Source organism: Argentina silus, assembly GCF_951799395.1.
Source record: "Argentina silus genome assembly, chromosome: 16".
NCBI lineage: Eukaryota > Metazoa > Chordata > Actinopteri > Argentiniformes > Argentinidae > Argentina > Argentina silus.
In genome coordinates, this window is record NC_139670.1 from 8,047,465 (window position 1) to 8,066,101 (window position 18,637).

Below are 18,637 nucleotides of genomic sequence, written 5' to 3' on the forward strand. Positions count from 1 at the left end.
CTTTTCTTGTCAGACAGGAAGTACAGGAATAACAGGCAACATATGCTTACTGTCAGAGGCACTGAATCATCCAGCAATCACATGAAAACATTTGTAAATCAGTGTTTTGATTTTATTACAAGTTTTAAACGTAGAAAAAAATCGCCAACATCCTTATCATAGCAACATAGAGTAAGAAACATCACTGTCTTTTTTCCATTTTAAAGTGCTATCTGTCTCTAGTTACCAAACTTTTTCCTCCTCACATAAACATCAATTGGCATCTACTCCTCATTAAGACAGCTGTTGAGTTAGGGCATCGATCAGCTCCTGTTTCTTGGTCCCCGTGGTCCGCACTCCAAACTGCTTACACGCATCCTTCAGCACTGGCACCGTCAGCTTTCCCAGGGTGCCGTTCTTCACGTGTGCCCGCAGCTCGTCCTCTGGCATATCCACCTTGGCCTTCTTCTCGGCTCCGCCCCCTGCTTCAGCTGAACACATTAGCAGGAATAGGTATGGCAAGCATAGAAATTACAGATATTAGATATCGAGTGTCTGATGACAAGACTCAGCATCATAAGGATCAGTGTGACAAGACATAGGTGTGACATTGTCTAACACATGGCTGGTGAATGTGATGCCATATTGCAGGTCTTATGACACTTCAAACCACCTCCTTTGGCAATTGATTGACTGCCATTTTCTGCATCCTCACCTTTCCGCTTGGCTGGAGGCTTGCCGTCTGGGTTGTAATCAGCAGGGTAGACCAGGTCCTTGAACTCCTGGACTAGAGGACCAAGACGCTGGTCCATCATATCCACCTTGGGCCCTGAGAGAGAGAGAGAGAGAGAGAGAGAGAGAGAGAGGGGGGGGGGGGGAGAGAGTGATTGATGGACAGTTTGAGCACTCCTAAAATGTGTACTCATTATCCCTTTGTGAGCATGTGTGAGCCAGCCAACAGGAGAGAGCTCTCCGTATGTTTGAGTGACTGTAACTGTATGCATATGTGGTACCAATGTGTGCATGTCTTACGGGTAAAGTCCTCTATGGCCTCGGGTGCCATCAGGTCCAGAGCCAAGGCCTCCAGGTTCCTGTAGTGCTGCTGGAGGACAGGGTTCTCAAACGACTCACTCCTGGAACACAGCCACACACCGACAACACACGAAGGAGTGGGAATAAGCGCAGAGTCACTGGACAAGAGAAAAAGAGTCACAAGAGACTTCTTCTCATCTGAAGCATCCGGAACATGTATTTGCTTCTACTAGGCTCTCACCGCTATGTTGTTACTTATGTCTATTCAATTTGAGGCTTGGTTTTTGGAGACTATGTTGTACAGGCTGTAATGTTAAATGTAGTTTTCACAGAACTGACAAATAAGATACCTGTATTTGAAGCGTAGCTTGTGTACGATCTCCTTCATCTTGTCTACCTGCATGTCTGACGCTGTGGGGGACTGGGGAGGATCCAGGTTGCGGATGTCATCGGCAAAGGGCAGGAAGATCGCATGGAACCCTAAGGAAACCATACACACAACACTTACTATACTGTCGTTCAGATAAGTGTTGAGCATTTTTCTGTCGTGTCTGCTACTCTGCTTGCAATAAAATGTCCAAACACTGTTGTTTGCAATTTACAAAACAAACAAAATAAAAGGTGTGCAGTGCCTGGGCCGATAAAGTGAGATTACATTTATTTGAGGAAGTTTGTTTCGGACTGTCATACTATCAATCCAAAATGTAGTGTTATTGTTAGTGTATTACACTCAATGATATCATATTCATACTCTTAGCTATGCTACTCCCATGGCTGCAGTGATCCACAGAGAGGGTACCTGAAGGTGTCATCGGGACCTGTCCCTGGTCCATCTCCTCTCTCTGGGGCAGCAGGGCTACGAAGCGTGGGGGGGTGTTACGCCGAGAGATGTATTTACATAAAGCAAACACGTTCCTCTTGCTACACCTGTGCAGCAACGCTGTGAACACACAGGCACTTCCTGGGGTGGAAAACAGGAGAGTCAGAAAAGTCAATGATGCTAGGACACATTCCTCTCAAAGGTGTTCCAACTGACTGTTTTTATAACCACATCGTTCTTGTTTTTTTCCTATTGTAATAAGCAGTTTACACCATGTTGAGAGCAAAGACACACACACACACACACACACACACACACACACACACACCTGTGATCTGGTCCTCCTGAGGGTAGACGAAGACGGAAGACCGAATATGGTGGTGCAGCTTGAGTCGATCCATGGGCTTGAACCCAATCAGAACCAGACCTGGGTCGTCAAACTTCTTGATTACATCCAACTCGTCCTTCTCCATCACGATCTGCTTCTTCCCATACACCTATACATACAGACACAGAGAAAAAACATGGCGAACCCTGAAACAAAGCTGATGCTCACCCTGTCTCAGAGAAAATAAATTGATGTCGATAATGATGTGAAATAAATATAGGCACAAAAGAAATGGAGAATAGGGGTCTCCAACAGTCGACAAACACAGTCCATGTACACATAGAAGTGTTGACAGCAGGTGTGGACAGCCAAGTCGTGTGACATTATTACCTGAGCCTTCTTGGTGTCACTGGGGAGCAGCAGGCTGCCCGTCTGTGTGTGGTAGAGACGGGTCTTGGTGTGGACAGGCTCGTTGCTGTCCCTGTAGAGCCTGATGGCTGAAGGCTTGGTGGCAGTCCGGGACATCAGATAGATCCCCACTGCTATGTTCATCCCCTCCCCCAGGGACAGACGCAACCTGGGCCACAGAGGCAGAAAAGGAGAGGTGGATGGTTTCATCTATCCAAGTTCATGGAGTCCATAATAACATCATTTAACTACATTACATTGTATATTAACTGCATATAAACAGAGAAGATTAATTCGCAAATTAGATGTGCTGTGGATATTGAAGAAAATGCAGGGATAACTTATTTTCTTTACCTTGCCAGTGTTCTCTTCTTCATCTCCTTAGCCCTGACCCTGTTTTGAAGGTCCTCCAGTTTCCCACAAGGCTCTAGCTGCAGGCCCAGCTCACTGTCGTCCTCCGAAGGATTCGCAACGTCACAGAAGAAGAGGGAGATATCAAACCCGTCTGCTTTCTTCAAGTGCATCAGATCTATGACCACACCTGTTGTTGATAAATGAAATATTTACATGTTCAGACTTTGTTTCCGGGTCATAGTCACACTGCCTTGTCCTCCAAAACACATCTAGGAGGCAAACTGCTCCCTCTCCTTCAAACCCACCAGTCTCTTTGAGATCACCAGCTTTGGTGCGTGCCTGCCGGTCTCGTGCACTGTCACCCCCGTGTGGTGAGTCTCGGCAGGTGAAGATCATGAGGCGCTTGTGGGAGAGACGCAGTTTGACGTCACTGTAGAGGTTGGAGCAGCACCACAGGGCATCCCCGAGAGACGTCTCCCCACTGCCCATGGTCTCTGCTGCCAGCTGGGCCCCCTCCTCCCCTCGCAGCTTCTCCACCTCCTGCACCCGACGAGCACCTGGGAGAGAGAGGGGCAGATGGGTGGGTGGAGGGAGGAACAGGAGGAGGGGTGGAGAGAGACAAAGCATGTAAGTTGGGAAGAAGGGAAGAAAGGAGGAGGACAGAAGAGAGAGGGTGCAAGCCAGAACCGGAGAAAGGGAGCAGGAGTGTCACATAACGTAAGGAAAAAACAGCAGATAAATAAAAGAGGATCTCAATGCCAGCTAACTTTGGAGCAGAGTGTATGGGTTCCAGGGGATAGACTGACAGAATAGGTGTAGGTGCAGGTATGGCTCAGGTTGCTTCTGTAGGACACACAGCAGCATCAGCAGAATGGAAACCTACCAGGTGAATCCAGGTCGTGGTACACATAAACGTGCTTAAAGGAGTTGCTGGGGTTCTTGCTCTTGTCTGTAGCATAGAACACTAGGGCCACCAGGTCCTTGTCACTGCTTATGATCTTGCTGGTGTACACACTGCGGATACACTGGGGACGAAAGTACACACACACTGTCAGAGGCTGCAGTATGACCGGAGTAAGACAGGAGAGGTAAGGAGAGGATCAGTGAGAAAGAGGGAGAGAGAAAACAAGACTATTTAGCTGTTAGTCATGTCTCACTCTTCATATTGCAGAGAAGGAAAGGTGTGGTTTAATACAAAATACAACTTCTCCAACAATTATATCATGGGTATAAAGCAAGATTCTGTCCAGTTTGTCTATGAGTTATGATGATGCCCAGATGATGATGATGATGTGGGTGGATGATGCGGATGAGGGTGGACTATGAGAAGGAGAGAGAGATAGGTAGAGGTAGGACAGACAGATGAACAGACACACGGACAAGGTGGGACAGAGAGGAAGAGGAGAGAAAGCTGTTGAAGACAGCCTACCTGCATGGTCATGTCGAAGTTGGACGGCTCTCCGTCCTCCCCCTTGATAAACATCTCCTTGGAGGCATCCACCAGAAACACAAGGCTGTCCCGCCCTGTGTACGTGTAGTCACCTGGGGAAATTAATTATTACCACAGATGATTAATAATGGTGTATTAAAACTTCGGGATTGTCATGAAAACACGCTGAGACAACAGATGCATCAGCACACAAACTGAATTGTACTTAGCTAACCAGTAAGCTGACATACAGAGCACAGTCTGCAACATTTACATACAAGGAAACGAGAAAACATCATCAATGAAATGTGGTAAACATTTGGGAAGCTTAGGCTATAATGAATTATCTTCATCCATTTACCTTCAGACTCTTCACCTTCCTCCTTCTCCACATCATCGTCCTCGTTTTGATAGTAGGTGTTCCACTGTGCCATGATTAGTGGTGCCCACTAGGGATGCCCTGAAAAGAGTGGTGTACGGATTGTAGTTGTCAAAAAGCTTTGGTCTGAGAACATTGGAGCACTGATCTTTCTATTTAGAGAATATATTCAAGAACTGTGCAGACGAAATCACAACAACATGACGTCGGTTATTCAATGCTCAACTTTCAGGCGGGTAAGTTGGATGCTAGTACTAGCTGATGCTATCTAATGCAAAGCTATAGCGGATTTAAAGAGCATACCTTTGATTTGAGAATACTGGTTCACTATCATCAATTGTTGACACAAATTAGATCGCAAAGCCTTGGTTTGTTTTCGTTTTGATCCATACACAAGCAGATGTTAGTCGCACTCAGATGTGACGTGAACGCGCTTGAATTCTTCTTTGGTGAGTTTAGTTACGACTAAAACTGCATACTGCCATCTACTGTAGGACTGAGGTATTAATTCTGTATTATTTTGATATGACAAGTAGTTTGTATGGGAAACATTTGCCTTCTTGGTATTAGCAAAAATATCTACTTATTTAATCATCCACTCAAAATGTACTTGACCCTTCAAAACCAAGGAATGCAAAGAAGATAATTTGTTTTGAGTAATGACAGTAATTAGCTACACCACTGCATGGCAAAAAAGTAAAAAAACTACTGAAAACACTACTAGGATATTAATTTAGTTTAACTACCACCAAGCTACAGCAAAATGTAGTTAAACTAATAGTTGAGCTACATGTAGTGGAACTACTCTCCAACACTGTTCATTGGCTGATTTCTCTATGGGCAATTTTGACAGCTACCCCACGCAGCGGTCAGCTGTAGTCTTGAGTCAGTGACACAGCAACAGCTGTTAGCTAGCTACTGTGAAATTGATTCACGTTAGCTGCATACTCCATATTATTGTGCTTGTATTAACTTGTATTTCGTTTACCTTTTTGGAATATACGCTTTTCAGGCGGCGTGAGTTTTGCTATTTTTTTGTCTCGTAGCTAGCTAGCTAAGAGTAAGCAGAAGAACTGTGCTGGCTAGCGCGGCTAACAGCTAGCGAGTGAGCTTGCTGGTTTGTAAACATTGGAGTCAAAACAGCAGAAGAAGGAAGGAAGACATCACGATACATCATGGACCAAAATAATGCTTCGTACTCTGTCAAACTGTACGTCTACGACCTGTCTAAAGGAATGGCTCGCCAACTGAGTCCCATCATGTTAGGTAAGTTGTATTTGGGTCCGCTGCGGAGGATGACGCGAGGCAGGGGCGAGATATTAGAAGAAGTCGAGGATGCTACGGTATTTAGGCCCAACATTATCTGAAGTTGTAGCTGAGACGGTACTCCATAATCTATGGTTAGTACCGCAAGAAGTGATTGTGCGTTAGATGGCTACAACTTGTAGTACTTTGTCAACGCAGACAAACAGAGACGTACAATACTGACTTTTTTCTGTGTTGTTGCCTCCACAGGGAAACAGCTAGATGGGATATGGTGAGTACAAGGAGGACTACGTAGGTTATTTTCTCTCAACTATTTAACTTTCCAGTGTGAAAATATGGATAAAAATCCAGTCGTTGTTATTGAGGAAGTTTACTGGAAATGTGTAATGTATGTTGAGCATCGCACTGTTATTAATTCAGTATTTATACTTGTTATCAGTCTATTTGAGGAATACCTCTCATTCTAATTCGAATTGAACTGTGTTCTATCTCACCCAGGCATACTGCTATTGTGATCCACGGAGAGGAGTTCTTTTATGGTGGAGAGGGCATTGCAAACTGCTTACCAGTAAGTCCAGATTTATGCCCTACTTGGCCTGTAAATAAATTCAAAACATGATTATACTACTGGTGATCAATTTGTTGTTAAAGTGATAAACATGTGAGGAGGAGATATTGTTTAGAAATAAATACTGACTGAGCAAAGGAGAGATGACAAGAGGAAACGTTTTATTGTGGCCCATGGTATTTCAGAGTGGGACATCCCTGGGTGAGCCAAACTCTATAGTGGACTTGGGCACCACAGAAGTCACAGAGGAGATCTTCATGGAGTATCTGTCTTCACTAGGGGAGTCCACATACAGGTAAGGGCTGACTGACTCATCTCATCTCTGCAATAACTTTTTGTATGGCACATCCAGTGTGCTGTGTTGGTAGGACTTAAGACTGACATGCTCTCTCCTTGTCTCTCCTTCTCCCCTCTCTCTCTCCTGGTCTCTCCTTCTCCCCTCTCTCTCTCCTTGTCTCTCCTTCTCCCCTCTCTCTCTCCTGCTATCTGTACTCTACTCTCTAATCTTTGTTACTCTATTAATTTCACTCTCTCCACCCTTTCCTTTTCTTTTTCTTTCTTTTCTCTCTCTCACACTATCTCTGTCTCACTCTCTCTCGCACTAGAGGGGACAAGTACCATCTGTTTGAGCATAACTGTAACACCTTCAGTAATGAGGTGGCCCAGTTCCTCACAGGCAGCAAGATCCCTGCTCACATCACCGACCTGCCCGCTGAAATTCTCTCCACGTAAGTTACCCCCCCCCCCCCCCCCCCACACACACATACCCTTTTAACCATATCCCAGATGTACTCCGACCCCTAGGCTCTTGAGTAGATCTTTGAGGATTTAATACATATAAACAATATGATTATCTTGCCTACCGAGATTACATTTTTACCTGTTTGCCTACAACTATTCAATCTTCTTGAAGAAGGGGTTTGATTTCTCTCTCTAGCAGTGTTTAGATTGATCCATATCCACCTTCAGTCAAATGTTTATTTGTCTTCCCTGTCTCCCCCTTAGGCCCTTCGGCCAGGCGCTACGTCCTATCCTGGACTCCATCAGTATTACACCTCCTGGAGGCAACAACTTCAACGGACACTATGGCCAAAGATAGACATGGATGCATAGAGTAATATATGAAAGGATCAGTCTGTCTGTGAGGGGTGGGAGTTCTGCAGCTCTGGACCTTAGTGAGTCCCTTCCAGATGTCTGTCAGTGGGCCAATAAGCTAACATAACCTCTTCCATTATTACACCAGCCTAGCTTGACAGATCCTGTTCCCCAGCCTTAATATGATCCCACCAAGGTATGGATACCTTCCTCTTTTCCAATAGGCACCATAGAGCTCCCTCAGATAGACATATGGTCTTTATGCCGCTATGGACTTTTACATGATAGCCCCTGTAACCCTATACCTCTTGATCGCTAGCTGAGTGAATATATATACGTTGGAGCTTTCCTCTGCAGAGGAGCCCAGGATCAACTGAATGTAAACTAGGGGAGCTGCAGTGCAGCCATAGGCCCAGAGCTGTAGCTTTCTCCTGCACAGGGGTGGCGTACCCTTTAACATAGTTTCTATTGAGCGTTTCCATTATTTTATTGATTGTGTTGTTTTTGTTATTTTTTATGACCTTTACTTCATTGTCACGCCAGTAAGAGGTAGAGAGAGAAAGGTGAGGAATTGAAGGAGGGAAGGAGGGAAGGGAGGGAGGAAGGAAAGAAAGGACTGACATTTTAGCTGAAGACATAGTAAAACGTGACAGATTCTGACTTGCACTTGTCTTTGTATTGTGAGGTTGTGTATTCACATACCTCTGTTTTACCAACTTCTAATCTTGTTAACTGTGTCGAGACTTAACCCATAAGATCATCGTCACGCACACACACTCAGGACCATCAATGACCTCAAATTACTGTGTGTGCTTTTACAGCTGAACAACTGCATCCTTCCACTCTTTCAGTATACAGTATGTTGATGCCAATGAGAATTTGTATTATGCCTTGACTTGGTTTTAAATGAACAGGAATACTTCATAAACCGAAATAACCAGGAATCTTCATAGGGTGGAATATTATTGAAGGATTTAGTACTGTTTTATAAATATTGTCTGTGCAGCTGCAACTTAATGCTAGTCCAGCAAAGGAAAGTACTCTACATCCTGGTATTATGCCAATCGCCATCAGTTTCCTGATAAGCGTCCTTGCTTCTGTTGCCATCATTCATTCCTTTTGGTTAAAAGGAAATGACATCATTCATTCCTTTTGGTTAAAAGGAAATGACATCATCAATGCCATCATGTCTTTGTTTTTGTTCTGTTTAATTTATTCACATTTTTAGGACAATGCTGTCTTTGTAATTTAACTATATTAATTGGTTACCTAATCTTATCATTGTGATCACAAATGTAATTTATATCATTATAACTATTGTATAATCAAGCTTTATATTAAGTCACATTTGGTATTGAGTCAAGTTGTGATATCCAAAAATCCATCCTTACTCTCTCCTCTATTGTGATGTGTTCCAGTTATTGGAACTATGCCCCTGCTTGATAAAGAAACCCTTTCTTTAAAAGTATGGCTTTGTGTGGCTTGTTTTAAATCAGTTTTATGTCATACACATGTACAATGCCTTTGGAAAGTATTCAGAGACCCCTTCACTTTTTACATATTTTGTTGTGTTATAGACTCAATTTAAAATTGATTAAATTAAAATAATTTGCCATCAATCCACACACAATACCCCAAAGTGAAAACAGGTTTTTAGAAATGTCAGTAAATGTATTAAAATTGAAATACAGAAATACTTCATGTACATTCAGACCCTTTGCTATGATACTCTTAAAATGAGCTAAAATGCAAAAATGTAATCAACAAATCATTCAGTAAGTTGAATTGAGTCCATCTTAATGCAAGGATTATAGTTCATGTAATTTTGGAATTAATATCTTTTATAGGGTCTCTGATTTGCATAGGAAATTTCAATGTTTTTGTATTTCAATATTAATAAATGTACAGAAATGTCTAAAAACCTGTTTTCGCTTTGTCATTCTGGGGTATTGTGTGTGGATTGATGGCAAATTCTTTTAATTTAATCCATTTTAAATTGAGTCTATAACACAACAAAATGTGGAAAAAGTGAAGGATATCAGTGCATCAGCATTACCACTCATGACTCTTGTACAATAACCTCACTACGGAAACAGACATTGATAAGGAGAAAAACCATGTCGAACTGCTAAGGCTCCTCTGGACCTCAGAACATGGGCCCACTCACTCTGCCTCTTCTCAGCCCCTCTCCTCGTTGCTCTTAAAATGTCTTTCTCTCTCTATGAGCATCCCTCTATCTTCCTCTGCGCTCGCTCTTTCTCCTCTGCCTCCTATACCCACCTCCTACAGCCCCTGAATACTTTCCGAAGGCACTGTATAAGCTCATACACACATACAGCAGGTGAGGTTGAGAAAGACTTGATGAGACATCAAAGTTAAAAACCCATCATTGCAATGGGCTACAAGGACAGCCCTTTCGGATGTATATAGGTCCTATCTCAAGCCTAGCACAGAGTTCTAATATACCACTCTAGCCTAACATATCCATGATTATTCTCATTATTCACTCAACTAGTACTGAGAGCTTCACCTTGTTTAGCCAGTTAGCTATGCTTACTTTGTACTTTAAGTCCAGTAGTAGGCTGGCTATGGGTCCTTGCATTCTATGTGACTGTGTGGACCACTTGTTGAGAGATGCTTTTGATGCTTGTAGTAACATAAATGTCCACATGGTGGAGATGGAGGTTTTCTATTTTAACAACAACTTCTGTGCTCTATCTCAAAGATATGAGCAAATTGAGGGTATGAACTTGCAGCCAGAAGGGATATTAGACTCTTCAATGCTTTGGATGGTGAGCAAGGTTTTAGCACGTCTTTTCAGGGGTCTTCGTGCCTCTCTGTCCCTCCCCACATCTTTATTCTTTTTGCTCCATGTAGTTTCTCCTCTCCTCCTCCCTTACCTTCTTATCTTGTCAACAGTGACTAGAGCTTCATCATAGGACAATCACACTGGTGTTGCTATTTTTTATTTATTTCCTATCAAGTTATACAAATAACATTTAGTTATATCTTTAAAATAAATATTTACAATATTTTCATAATATTCAGTTTTATCTCCAAAAGTGGCATCAGTTACTTAAACAGTCCTCAATAATGAACAATGAACAAATAAGATGTTTGGTGGTCATTAGAAACACTCTGGATTTTTGTATTGAGCACATAGATCACATCACAGATTTCCAGAGTGTAAATTCCTAGTCCTCAGTTGGACACAGCTTTGCTATAGGTGCTGAGAAGCAGGGTGAGGATGGAGTGGGCTAACAACAGTGCAGAATACATCTACAACAAACAATATGAGACTGTCTCAACAGCATCTACATGTTACCAAACCCAAACTGTTGACAACCCACTTTTAGAGTGGAATAGAATTCATTCAGCTTTCAATGGCCAACAGGTCGTCACGGTAACGTTCCATGTGAAATAAAATGTCTGCCGATTCTATCTGAAGTGGACTTCAGTCAGATAGATCAACGGCTATTCATTCAGTTATAAATAAATACTATCAATTTAAAATGTTATCAGATGGTTCATAAAGCCCTTATGCAAACAAAATATAGAAACTCCATCACATAAACAACGTTATACTGTATATATACACAAGAATATCAATGAAATATAGAGATGAACACATGATTTTCAGATTTCTTCTCCCTATAAAACCTAATTTGGTATGATCTGTAAGTCATGTGTTGCCCATCAAATAGAGTTAATGTGTACGACAATACATAAATGTATATGTCATACATTTATTCCAACTGAACAAAAAGCACAAGTAATACCTGTAAGTACAAAGGGATGTCATTAGGGTGTCATACTGGAAAAATATTGGAAGCACTTAATTAATCTCTCAATGCTAAAACAATTACTTATACTGAAATGTTAAGAACTATATTTATATTGCTTCTTCCTCTCGTTCTTCTTGATTATTCTTCCCAGTATTTGCTTGTAATGTGTTTGCCCTTGTGGCCTTTGTGTGCTGCTCATTGTGTGTTATGTTGAATCATTCAATATTGTGTCCTAGAGTTTGTTGTGATGCTATAATGTGACATGTTTTGAAAGCTGCTGTTGCATAGGGTAAGCTGTCACTCCAGGGGAAGCATTCAGTGACAAACTGACCAGAGTGTTCTGCAGTCAAGAGCATAAGTCAGACAAGTGCTGCTGGCACGGAAGCCATTTACAGGGTCTCGCAGTCTCAGTCATGTTTATGGGGGAACTGTGAGTGAACACATGCGGTTGTCTCAGACCACTGCACTGACATGACCGTTCTCTGGCTCCGTCACTGATGAAGCTGCATCCTGGGGAACTGGGCTGGGGGGCTGGCAACAGCTTGGTGGAGCCACACTCGGAGCAGGGGGCCAACACGCTATCAGTTAATCTGTCAGGGGCAAGGCAAGAGACAGAGCACCAAATAATGATAGAGTTGAGATGGAGATGGAGGGAGGAGATAACACCACAAAAACAGGGAAATTGAGACTAGATATGGAGAGAGTGAGAGACGGGATGGAGAGAGGGGTGGTGAGGCGGAGGGGGGTGGGGAGAAACTGCAGAAGAGATGATTAGAAAAGGACAGAGGGGGAGTTTCAAATAAAATAAGAAAGGCGGGGAGGGAGGGGTATGGGGGTGTGAGATAGGGGGTAGAATAGTATTACGTCATCATGACTCATGTTAAGAGCTTACTGTATTTAGATGCCTTCATTAGCTATGCCAATATCTAGCATAGGCTAATACTGTATACTAACAGATGTGGAAGTGTACTTCTATGCACCTGATTGTATAACAGGAAGACTTTCTCGACTACACACAGTCAACTACAAGGATTGTAACTTGTGCTGTCTTTATACATCTAGAGAACAACTAAAAATCGTATACTGCATTGAAAGATTGTAAAGTCCCACGAGCTATTCTGCTGTTGAAGATTTGAACTCTGACTTTTGAAGACATTTGAACATTTGGGATTTGATTTGACATTTGAAATGTCAAGCCTATTGATTCTCTTGATACCTCTCCAAGAGGGACTATCGAACAAGTATTAATTGTAGGTCACAGAGTGTAATGGAATTGTGTGTACACTTTTTGAAAAAAGATTCTGAGGGGTTCTTTATGGCACCATTGAGGCGCAAGAAAGTCATGAAACCTTTTTGGAGCCTTTTCATCAAAGAGGTGCTATTGGAACCTTTTTAGCTATCTCATTCAACGCAACACATCTGTTTGAAGTTGGGATGTCACATGAACATGAGCACAGATGTAATACGCTTAGAATCATACAAGAAACAACATCACAGGTACATCGGTTAGTGAGACAATACAACAAAAGATCGGAGATTCACAATTACCCACAATTCCAGAGCAACAGGAAGGAGCAATTTAGCATGTTTGCTGGGGAATTGTGGGTAATTGTGAGTTTCCATTCTTGCATTATCTCACTAACCGACTAACCAAACCTTTGATGTTGGTTCTTGTATGATTTAACTGTATTACATCTGTGCTCATGTTCATGCAAATATTTTGTTGGGGTAGTTTGTCCGGCAGCAATTGTCGTGAAGTGTGTGCAAGTCTATCGGTGCAACCCTTCACTTCTTATAATTAAAATTGTCGCTCAAGGACAATCACCTTTAAAGTATCTTGAAGTTTTTTTTACTTTGGATATGTTGTGGACTGCTAATGTGAAATTGCCCACACTCTTCCTGAAGCTAGGCAACTACTTCTCCTAGTTAATAATAATAAAATATCCACAACATAGAACCTTTTAAGGTTCTTTAGACTATCAAATAGAACCATCTCAGGTCCTTTAGACATAAAAAAGGTTCTCTGCCATGATTCATAAGTGGCACCATATATGTTATTTATGGCTTTATTCATAGGCTATTTAGAACCATTTAGAGAACCCCATGTGGTTCTTTCATAAGAACCATGTAAAATGGTTCGTTAGCACTTTTAGGGGGGCCTTATATGTATCAAAGCATGGAACCTTTTTGGTTCCATAAAGAACTGTTAGTTTTAAGAGTGTATCCATGTTCTATGCAGTGTTATCAGTGACTTCCTGTTTGAGGTAACCCTTATCCCAGTGTGTAGATTTGGCGTACCACCATATTTGTAGGTGTGTTTACAAAAAGGTTTCATGACTTTGTTGCGCCTCAATGGTGCTGAATGTGCTTCACTCGTACTGTACAACTCCCTGGTCCCTACTAGGGCATTCAGACATGGTAGCATATGTCTCATATATCCTAATACAAATACTGCAAGCAAGGATGTTTATCCATCAATCTTTGTGTAATCTCCATGTTCTTAATTATTGTCTCTTGTGCCCTGACCAACAAGTAGATCCAATGCCACAGGAGAGGTTGGTTAGAGTAGCAACACCTCTAGAGTGTGTCCTTTACTGTCAAAGCATTAGGGGGAATATGTCGAATATCTCCACAGCTCCAGGGTTGGAGACGCCGCAGTGAATTCCCTTCCACCAATGCCTCGTGGGCTTTAACACACGCACACGCGCACACACGCACACACACACACACACGCACACACACACACGCACACACGCACACACGCACACACACACACACACACACACACACACACACACACACACACACACACACACACACACAGACAGACACTAAATAAACACACAATAAACACTCCGTCGTCATGACCCAGGCAGCCCAGCGGAGAGACCCAGATCCATGGTGACTCCTGCCGCTTCACCCCCAGGAAAGGAAACGTGTGTACATTTTTTGTGTGTTTCTATTTTATCCTCTATTCTCTCGTCCGTGTTTCTAAAGATCCCTAGAGTGATCTCCCACTCTGTCCTGTGCTGGGCCGTGGAGGCTGATTGGAGCTGACGTGACGATGGCATTGTCCCCCGCGAGTTAATGTGGCCCCGGGACTGCCATTCCTGTGTGTCAGTCTGATGGCCTGAAAACACACCGCTTCAACAGGTGTAAAGGTGGAGGGGTGGGGGGCTGTAGGAGGTGGGTATAGGAGGCGGAGGAGAAAGAGCGAGAGCAGAGGAAGATAGAGGGATGCTCATAGAGAGAGAAAGACATTTTAAGAGCAACGAGGAGAGGGGCTGAGAAGAGGCAGAGTGAGTGGGCCCATGTTCTGAGGTCCAGAGGAGCCTTAGCAGTTCGACATGGTTTTTCTCCTTATCAATGTCTGTTTCCGTAGTGAGGTTATTGTACTAGAGTCATGATGTGTGGTAATGCTGATGCACTGATATCCTTTAAGTCTTTGACCCCTCTGCTTCCAGTACCCTTGCAACAACACTCTGACACTCTCCTTTAGGTAGGATCTCCAAGCCTGGTCTCAGACAGTGACCTCTGTCTTGCTGTTGGTGGAGTAGCCCTTGTGCCTGGGCTGCTGCTGGTAGGTGGGCTGCCCGTACTGCATGGGAGGGTCGAACAGCTCCGGGAGCTTCTCTATGCTGTACTGCCGCCTGTTGGAGTAGCCGTGCCGGCGGCCGGAGTGCCCAGGGTTGGAGGACTGCCGCTGGACGTGGCGCCCACTGTTCTCCCAGGCTTTGAAGGCCGAGCTGGAAAGCAGAGGGTGGGTAGTGGTCTTGGGCATGCGTTGCCTCTCCAGATGGCTCTGGGGGATAGAGATGGAGAGGGGGGCGTGGAGGTCATGGGGAGGTGGGGCCTGGTGGAGGTAGGACTTCTCTCTGGGGTGGAGGGTGATGGGCTGGAAGGCCGGGGTGGCTGCTTGGTAGTGGGCGAAGTCCATCAGAGGGTAACTCTTATAGTAACCCCGAGAGGCAGTGTCAGCTGCAGGAGAGAGACAGAGGAGAGAGACAGAGGGAGAGAAAGAGAAAGAGAGAAATAGAGAAATAGAGAGATAGAGAGAGAGAGAGAAAGTGTGTGAGGCAGTTAGTGTAATGCTGATGAGCCAAAATATACCCCTTCTTTTAAAGTACTGCATACACTGGACAAAGTGTGAGTACATTTTGTCCCCCTTTCACCTAATTTGTGTCATTTTACCTTTGTCATGGTCTGTTAGAATTCCACGGTTAGGGTTAGTCATATACTAACCCTAACCCATACAAGACATTTCCCTCAAATTAACTGTCAAACTAAGAAAGAAATTCCTGGACTGTCACCGCTGAATGAAGACAAGATTCTCAAAATAAGTACAGAGTCGCTCAGGATAGAAGGGTGAGGCAGAGGGTGAGACGGGTGAGGAGGGGGGTTATAAATAGGGTGGGCCAGTGTGTCACATGGCATCAGCATAGAGGGACAGCTGCAGTCTCAGCGTGGAGGTCAGTGCCTCCAGCTCCCTGGTTCATCACACACACTCCTAACTTCGTCCCCCTCTCTCACTGTGTGTGTGTATGTGTGTGTTTTTGTGTCTGTCTGTGTGTATGTGTGTGTGTGTGTGTGTGTGTGTGTGTGCGCTCTCATGTGTGCCTGTTGTTCTATCTCTCTCCCTAAATATATCAGTCATTGGAGTAGTCTGTCCTCAGTCTGAGCCATTGTTGATGACTCTATCACACAAGGGATAATTGTTGCATTCACTTTCCAGGAACCTATGCTGTTGATTTGTCCTCTTGTGTGAGAGGCCACAAGTGCATTGTTATGTTAGAAATGTGGCTGTGCTATGGTGGTAATATAGTTTGTGGGTGTGTGTGTCCGTTTGTGTGTGTGTGTGTACGTGTGTGTGTGTTTGTGTGTGTGTGTGTGTGTGTGTGTGTGTGTGTGTGTGTGTGTGTGTGTGTGTGTGTGTGTGTGTCATCTCCGGGTCTCTGTCAGGTTGCATCATCGTTTTGCTGCCAGATGATGTGTGTGATGCTGGACTATTCATTTAGGCCAGCTGAAATCTATGGGAGAGAACTCTTCTGAGCGCAACTCAGAGTGCATTCGGGCTCTGAAAAAGAGGGCAGAGCAGTTAGTTTCCACTCTGCTCCATGTAGTGACTCATCTCTTCATCCCTGAGAAGTGTCCTCTAGAGTGACAGTGAGGGTTCCCAGCCCTGTCTCTACACTGCTGTGTTCCTTCTCCTCTGTGTCAGTGTGGCCGTGATGTTGCGTGTCCAAGTGTGTCTGAGGCAGTGGTGAGGAATGGTATCAAACACACGTGTGTTAGGGTTAACACCGTTCCCTATTCCGTTCCATGCATTAGAATGAGCCCGTCCTCCGATTTCTACCTCCACAAGCCTCCCCTGGTGTAAAGGATCAGGCTCATCTGTTGTTCCATTCGTGTGTCAGTGAAATACATTTTGGATGAATTGTCTGACAGTTTATGCCTTTTTGAGTTGTTCATTGATAAGGTGAGGATGTCGCCCCTTGTCGAGATTTATGTTCATACAGAATCTCATTAGCCTGTGTGATGTCTAGTGATCAAAGGACCTGTAAATCATGATTATCCACGCTGCCATCAATCCCCACAAACCTTCAGATCACTCAAAAAACAAACAAGAATACGCACACCATAGCACACGGGTGAAACTTAAAAGAAAGAAAGAAAGCTACACACTCCTGCTCCGATGCTAATTATTTATTGGACCAATGTTTGGGCAGCAAGCCGCCTTCTTCAGGGTTTCTGACCCTTCCAACCCTGAAGAAGGCATCTTGTTGCCGAAACGTTGGACCAATAAATAATTAGCATCAGAACAGAGTCTGCGGCTGTCTTTCAAGGACATGAACAGGAAGTGCTGTCTGTTTACATAAACGACTGTGCTCTCTAAACGCCCTGAGACTGAATTAGAATGGGCTCCTTCATTCATCAAGTTTCTCTTTGCCATAAGGGGAACCTCCTCAAATGACAGATGAAAAACCTAGAGCTTGTTCTAAAGGTTATGGTGACATTCTGTATTAGGATCAAACATGTCCTGGCTTGTGTGTGTGTGTATGAGTTCATTTGTTATGTTCATGTTCAGGCTACGCATTTGTATATAATGTCTGTGTATATGTGTGTTTGTGTGTGTGTGTGTGTGTGTGTGTAAATACTGTATGTGTGTGTATGTACGCTTTTACATTTTGTGTGTGTGTGTGTGTGTGTGTGTGTGTGTGTGTGTGTGTGTGTGTTTGTTTTAGACACAGCAGAACTTACCCACAGCTTTGAGAGAGCTGTACTTATTAAGATTCAGCCCGCTGAGGTTGCTCTGAGGATGAGGGAGTCCCGGGCCGTACTGAGAGAAAGCCGCATTGTTCAGGTTGTAGTGCTCTGGAGTGAGAGAGAAAGACAGACAGACAGAGAGAGAGAGAGAGAGAGAGAGAGAGAGAGGAAAACGAGTCAGCAATCTTCAAGCAATCCCTAAACAATGGACTTCACATAACTTCTATGTTGTATATTTGGTGCACTGTGAAAAAACCAGAGAACACTTTCAAAGAGCTCCTTCCTCCCCCCTGACTGTGGCTTTTGGGTGACCCAGGACCAGCTGGAGAGGAGGCAGCAGGCCAGGTCCAGATCTCTCACAGCTCTGCCAAGCACTGATAGCTACAGCCAAATGAGGCGTGAATAATTACCAATGGAACAAACAACAAACAGAGACTAATTGCATCAATGAGGGCTGCTGGTGCTGCCATCACCTGCAAAGACAGCAGGGAAGCACACCACAGAGATGGGGCTGGGGCAGGGCAGTATGGGGTGACAACCTGGCCAGAGATGGGGCTGGGGCAGGGCAGTATGGGGTGACAACCTGGCCAGAGATGGGGCTGGGGCTGGGCAGTATGGGGTGACAACCTGGCCAGAGATGGGGCTGGGGCTGGGCAGTATGGGGTGACAACCTGGCCAGAGATGGGGCTGGGGCTGGGCAGTATGGGGTGACAACCTGGCCAGAGATGGGGCTGGGGCTGGGCAGTATGGGGTGACAACCTGGCCAGAGATGGGGCTGGGGCTGGGCAGTATGGGGTGACAACCTGGCCAGAGATGGGGCTGGGGCAGGGCAGTATGGGGTGACAACCTGGCCAGAGATGGGGCTGGGGCTGGGCAGTATGGGGCTGGGCAGTACACACACACACACACACACACACACACACACACACA

The 18,637-nt window shown here is 44.3% G+C and overlaps 3 protein-coding genes across 4 annotated transcripts in view; 1 reads left to right on the forward strand and 2 right to left on the reverse strand.

Annotated features, from left to right (window-relative positions):
- Window positions 1–96: 96 nt before the first annotated feature.
- Window positions 97–5,167, reverse strand: xrcc6 (X-ray repair complementing defective repair in Chinese hamster cells 6). Of its 2 annotated transcripts, none has more exons than XM_083687080.1 (13): window positions 5,033–5,167; window positions 4,712–4,810; window positions 4,351–4,463; window positions 3,805–3,946; window positions 3,227–3,478; window positions 2,922–3,108; window positions 2,550–2,736; window positions 2,160–2,328; window positions 1,811–1,972; window positions 1,362–1,491; window positions 1,012–1,112; window positions 695–808; window positions 97–470 (listed from the first exon to the last, which is right to left on the reverse strand). In XM_083687080.1, the coding sequence occupies exons 2-13, from the start codon at window positions 4,782–4,784 to the stop codon at window positions 274–276; spliced, it is 1,827 nt and encodes a 608-aa protein (XP_083543206.1). In that variant the 5' UTR covers window positions 4,785–4,810; window positions 5,033–5,167; the 3' UTR covers window positions 97–273. The 2 variants fall into 2 exon arrangements, with proteins under 2 accessions (XP_083543206.1, XP_083543205.1); XM_083687079.1 differs by having other exon boundaries at window positions 1,012–1,169.
- A 457-nt stretch (window positions 5,168–5,624) lies between these two features.
- On the forward strand, window positions 5,625–9,506 carry desi1b (desumoylating isopeptidase 1b). The gene is made up of 6 exons (XM_083687307.1): window positions 5,625–5,995; window positions 6,245–6,266; window positions 6,494–6,563; window positions 6,749–6,858; window positions 7,169–7,291; window positions 7,569–9,506. Exons 1-6 carry the CDS (start codon window positions 5,905–5,907, stop codon window positions 7,660–7,662), a joined length of 510 nt encoding a protein of 169 aa, XP_083543433.1. The 5' UTR covers window positions 5,625–5,904; the 3' UTR covers window positions 7,663–9,506.
- Window positions 9,507–14,963: 5,457 nt separating this feature from the next.
- shisa8b (shisa family member 8b) overlaps window positions 14,964–18,637 on the reverse strand; it is a gene marked incomplete at both ends in the record, with an annotated part of 18,494 nt that continues 14,820 nt past the window's right edge. Inside the window, 2 exons of the mRNA XM_083687634.1 lie at window positions 14,964–15,421; window positions 17,702–17,815. Coding sequence (XP_083543760.1) covers window positions 14,964–15,421; window positions 17,702–17,815 — 572 coding nt within the window. The remainder of the gene's footprint in view (window positions 15,422–17,701; window positions 17,816–18,637) is intronic.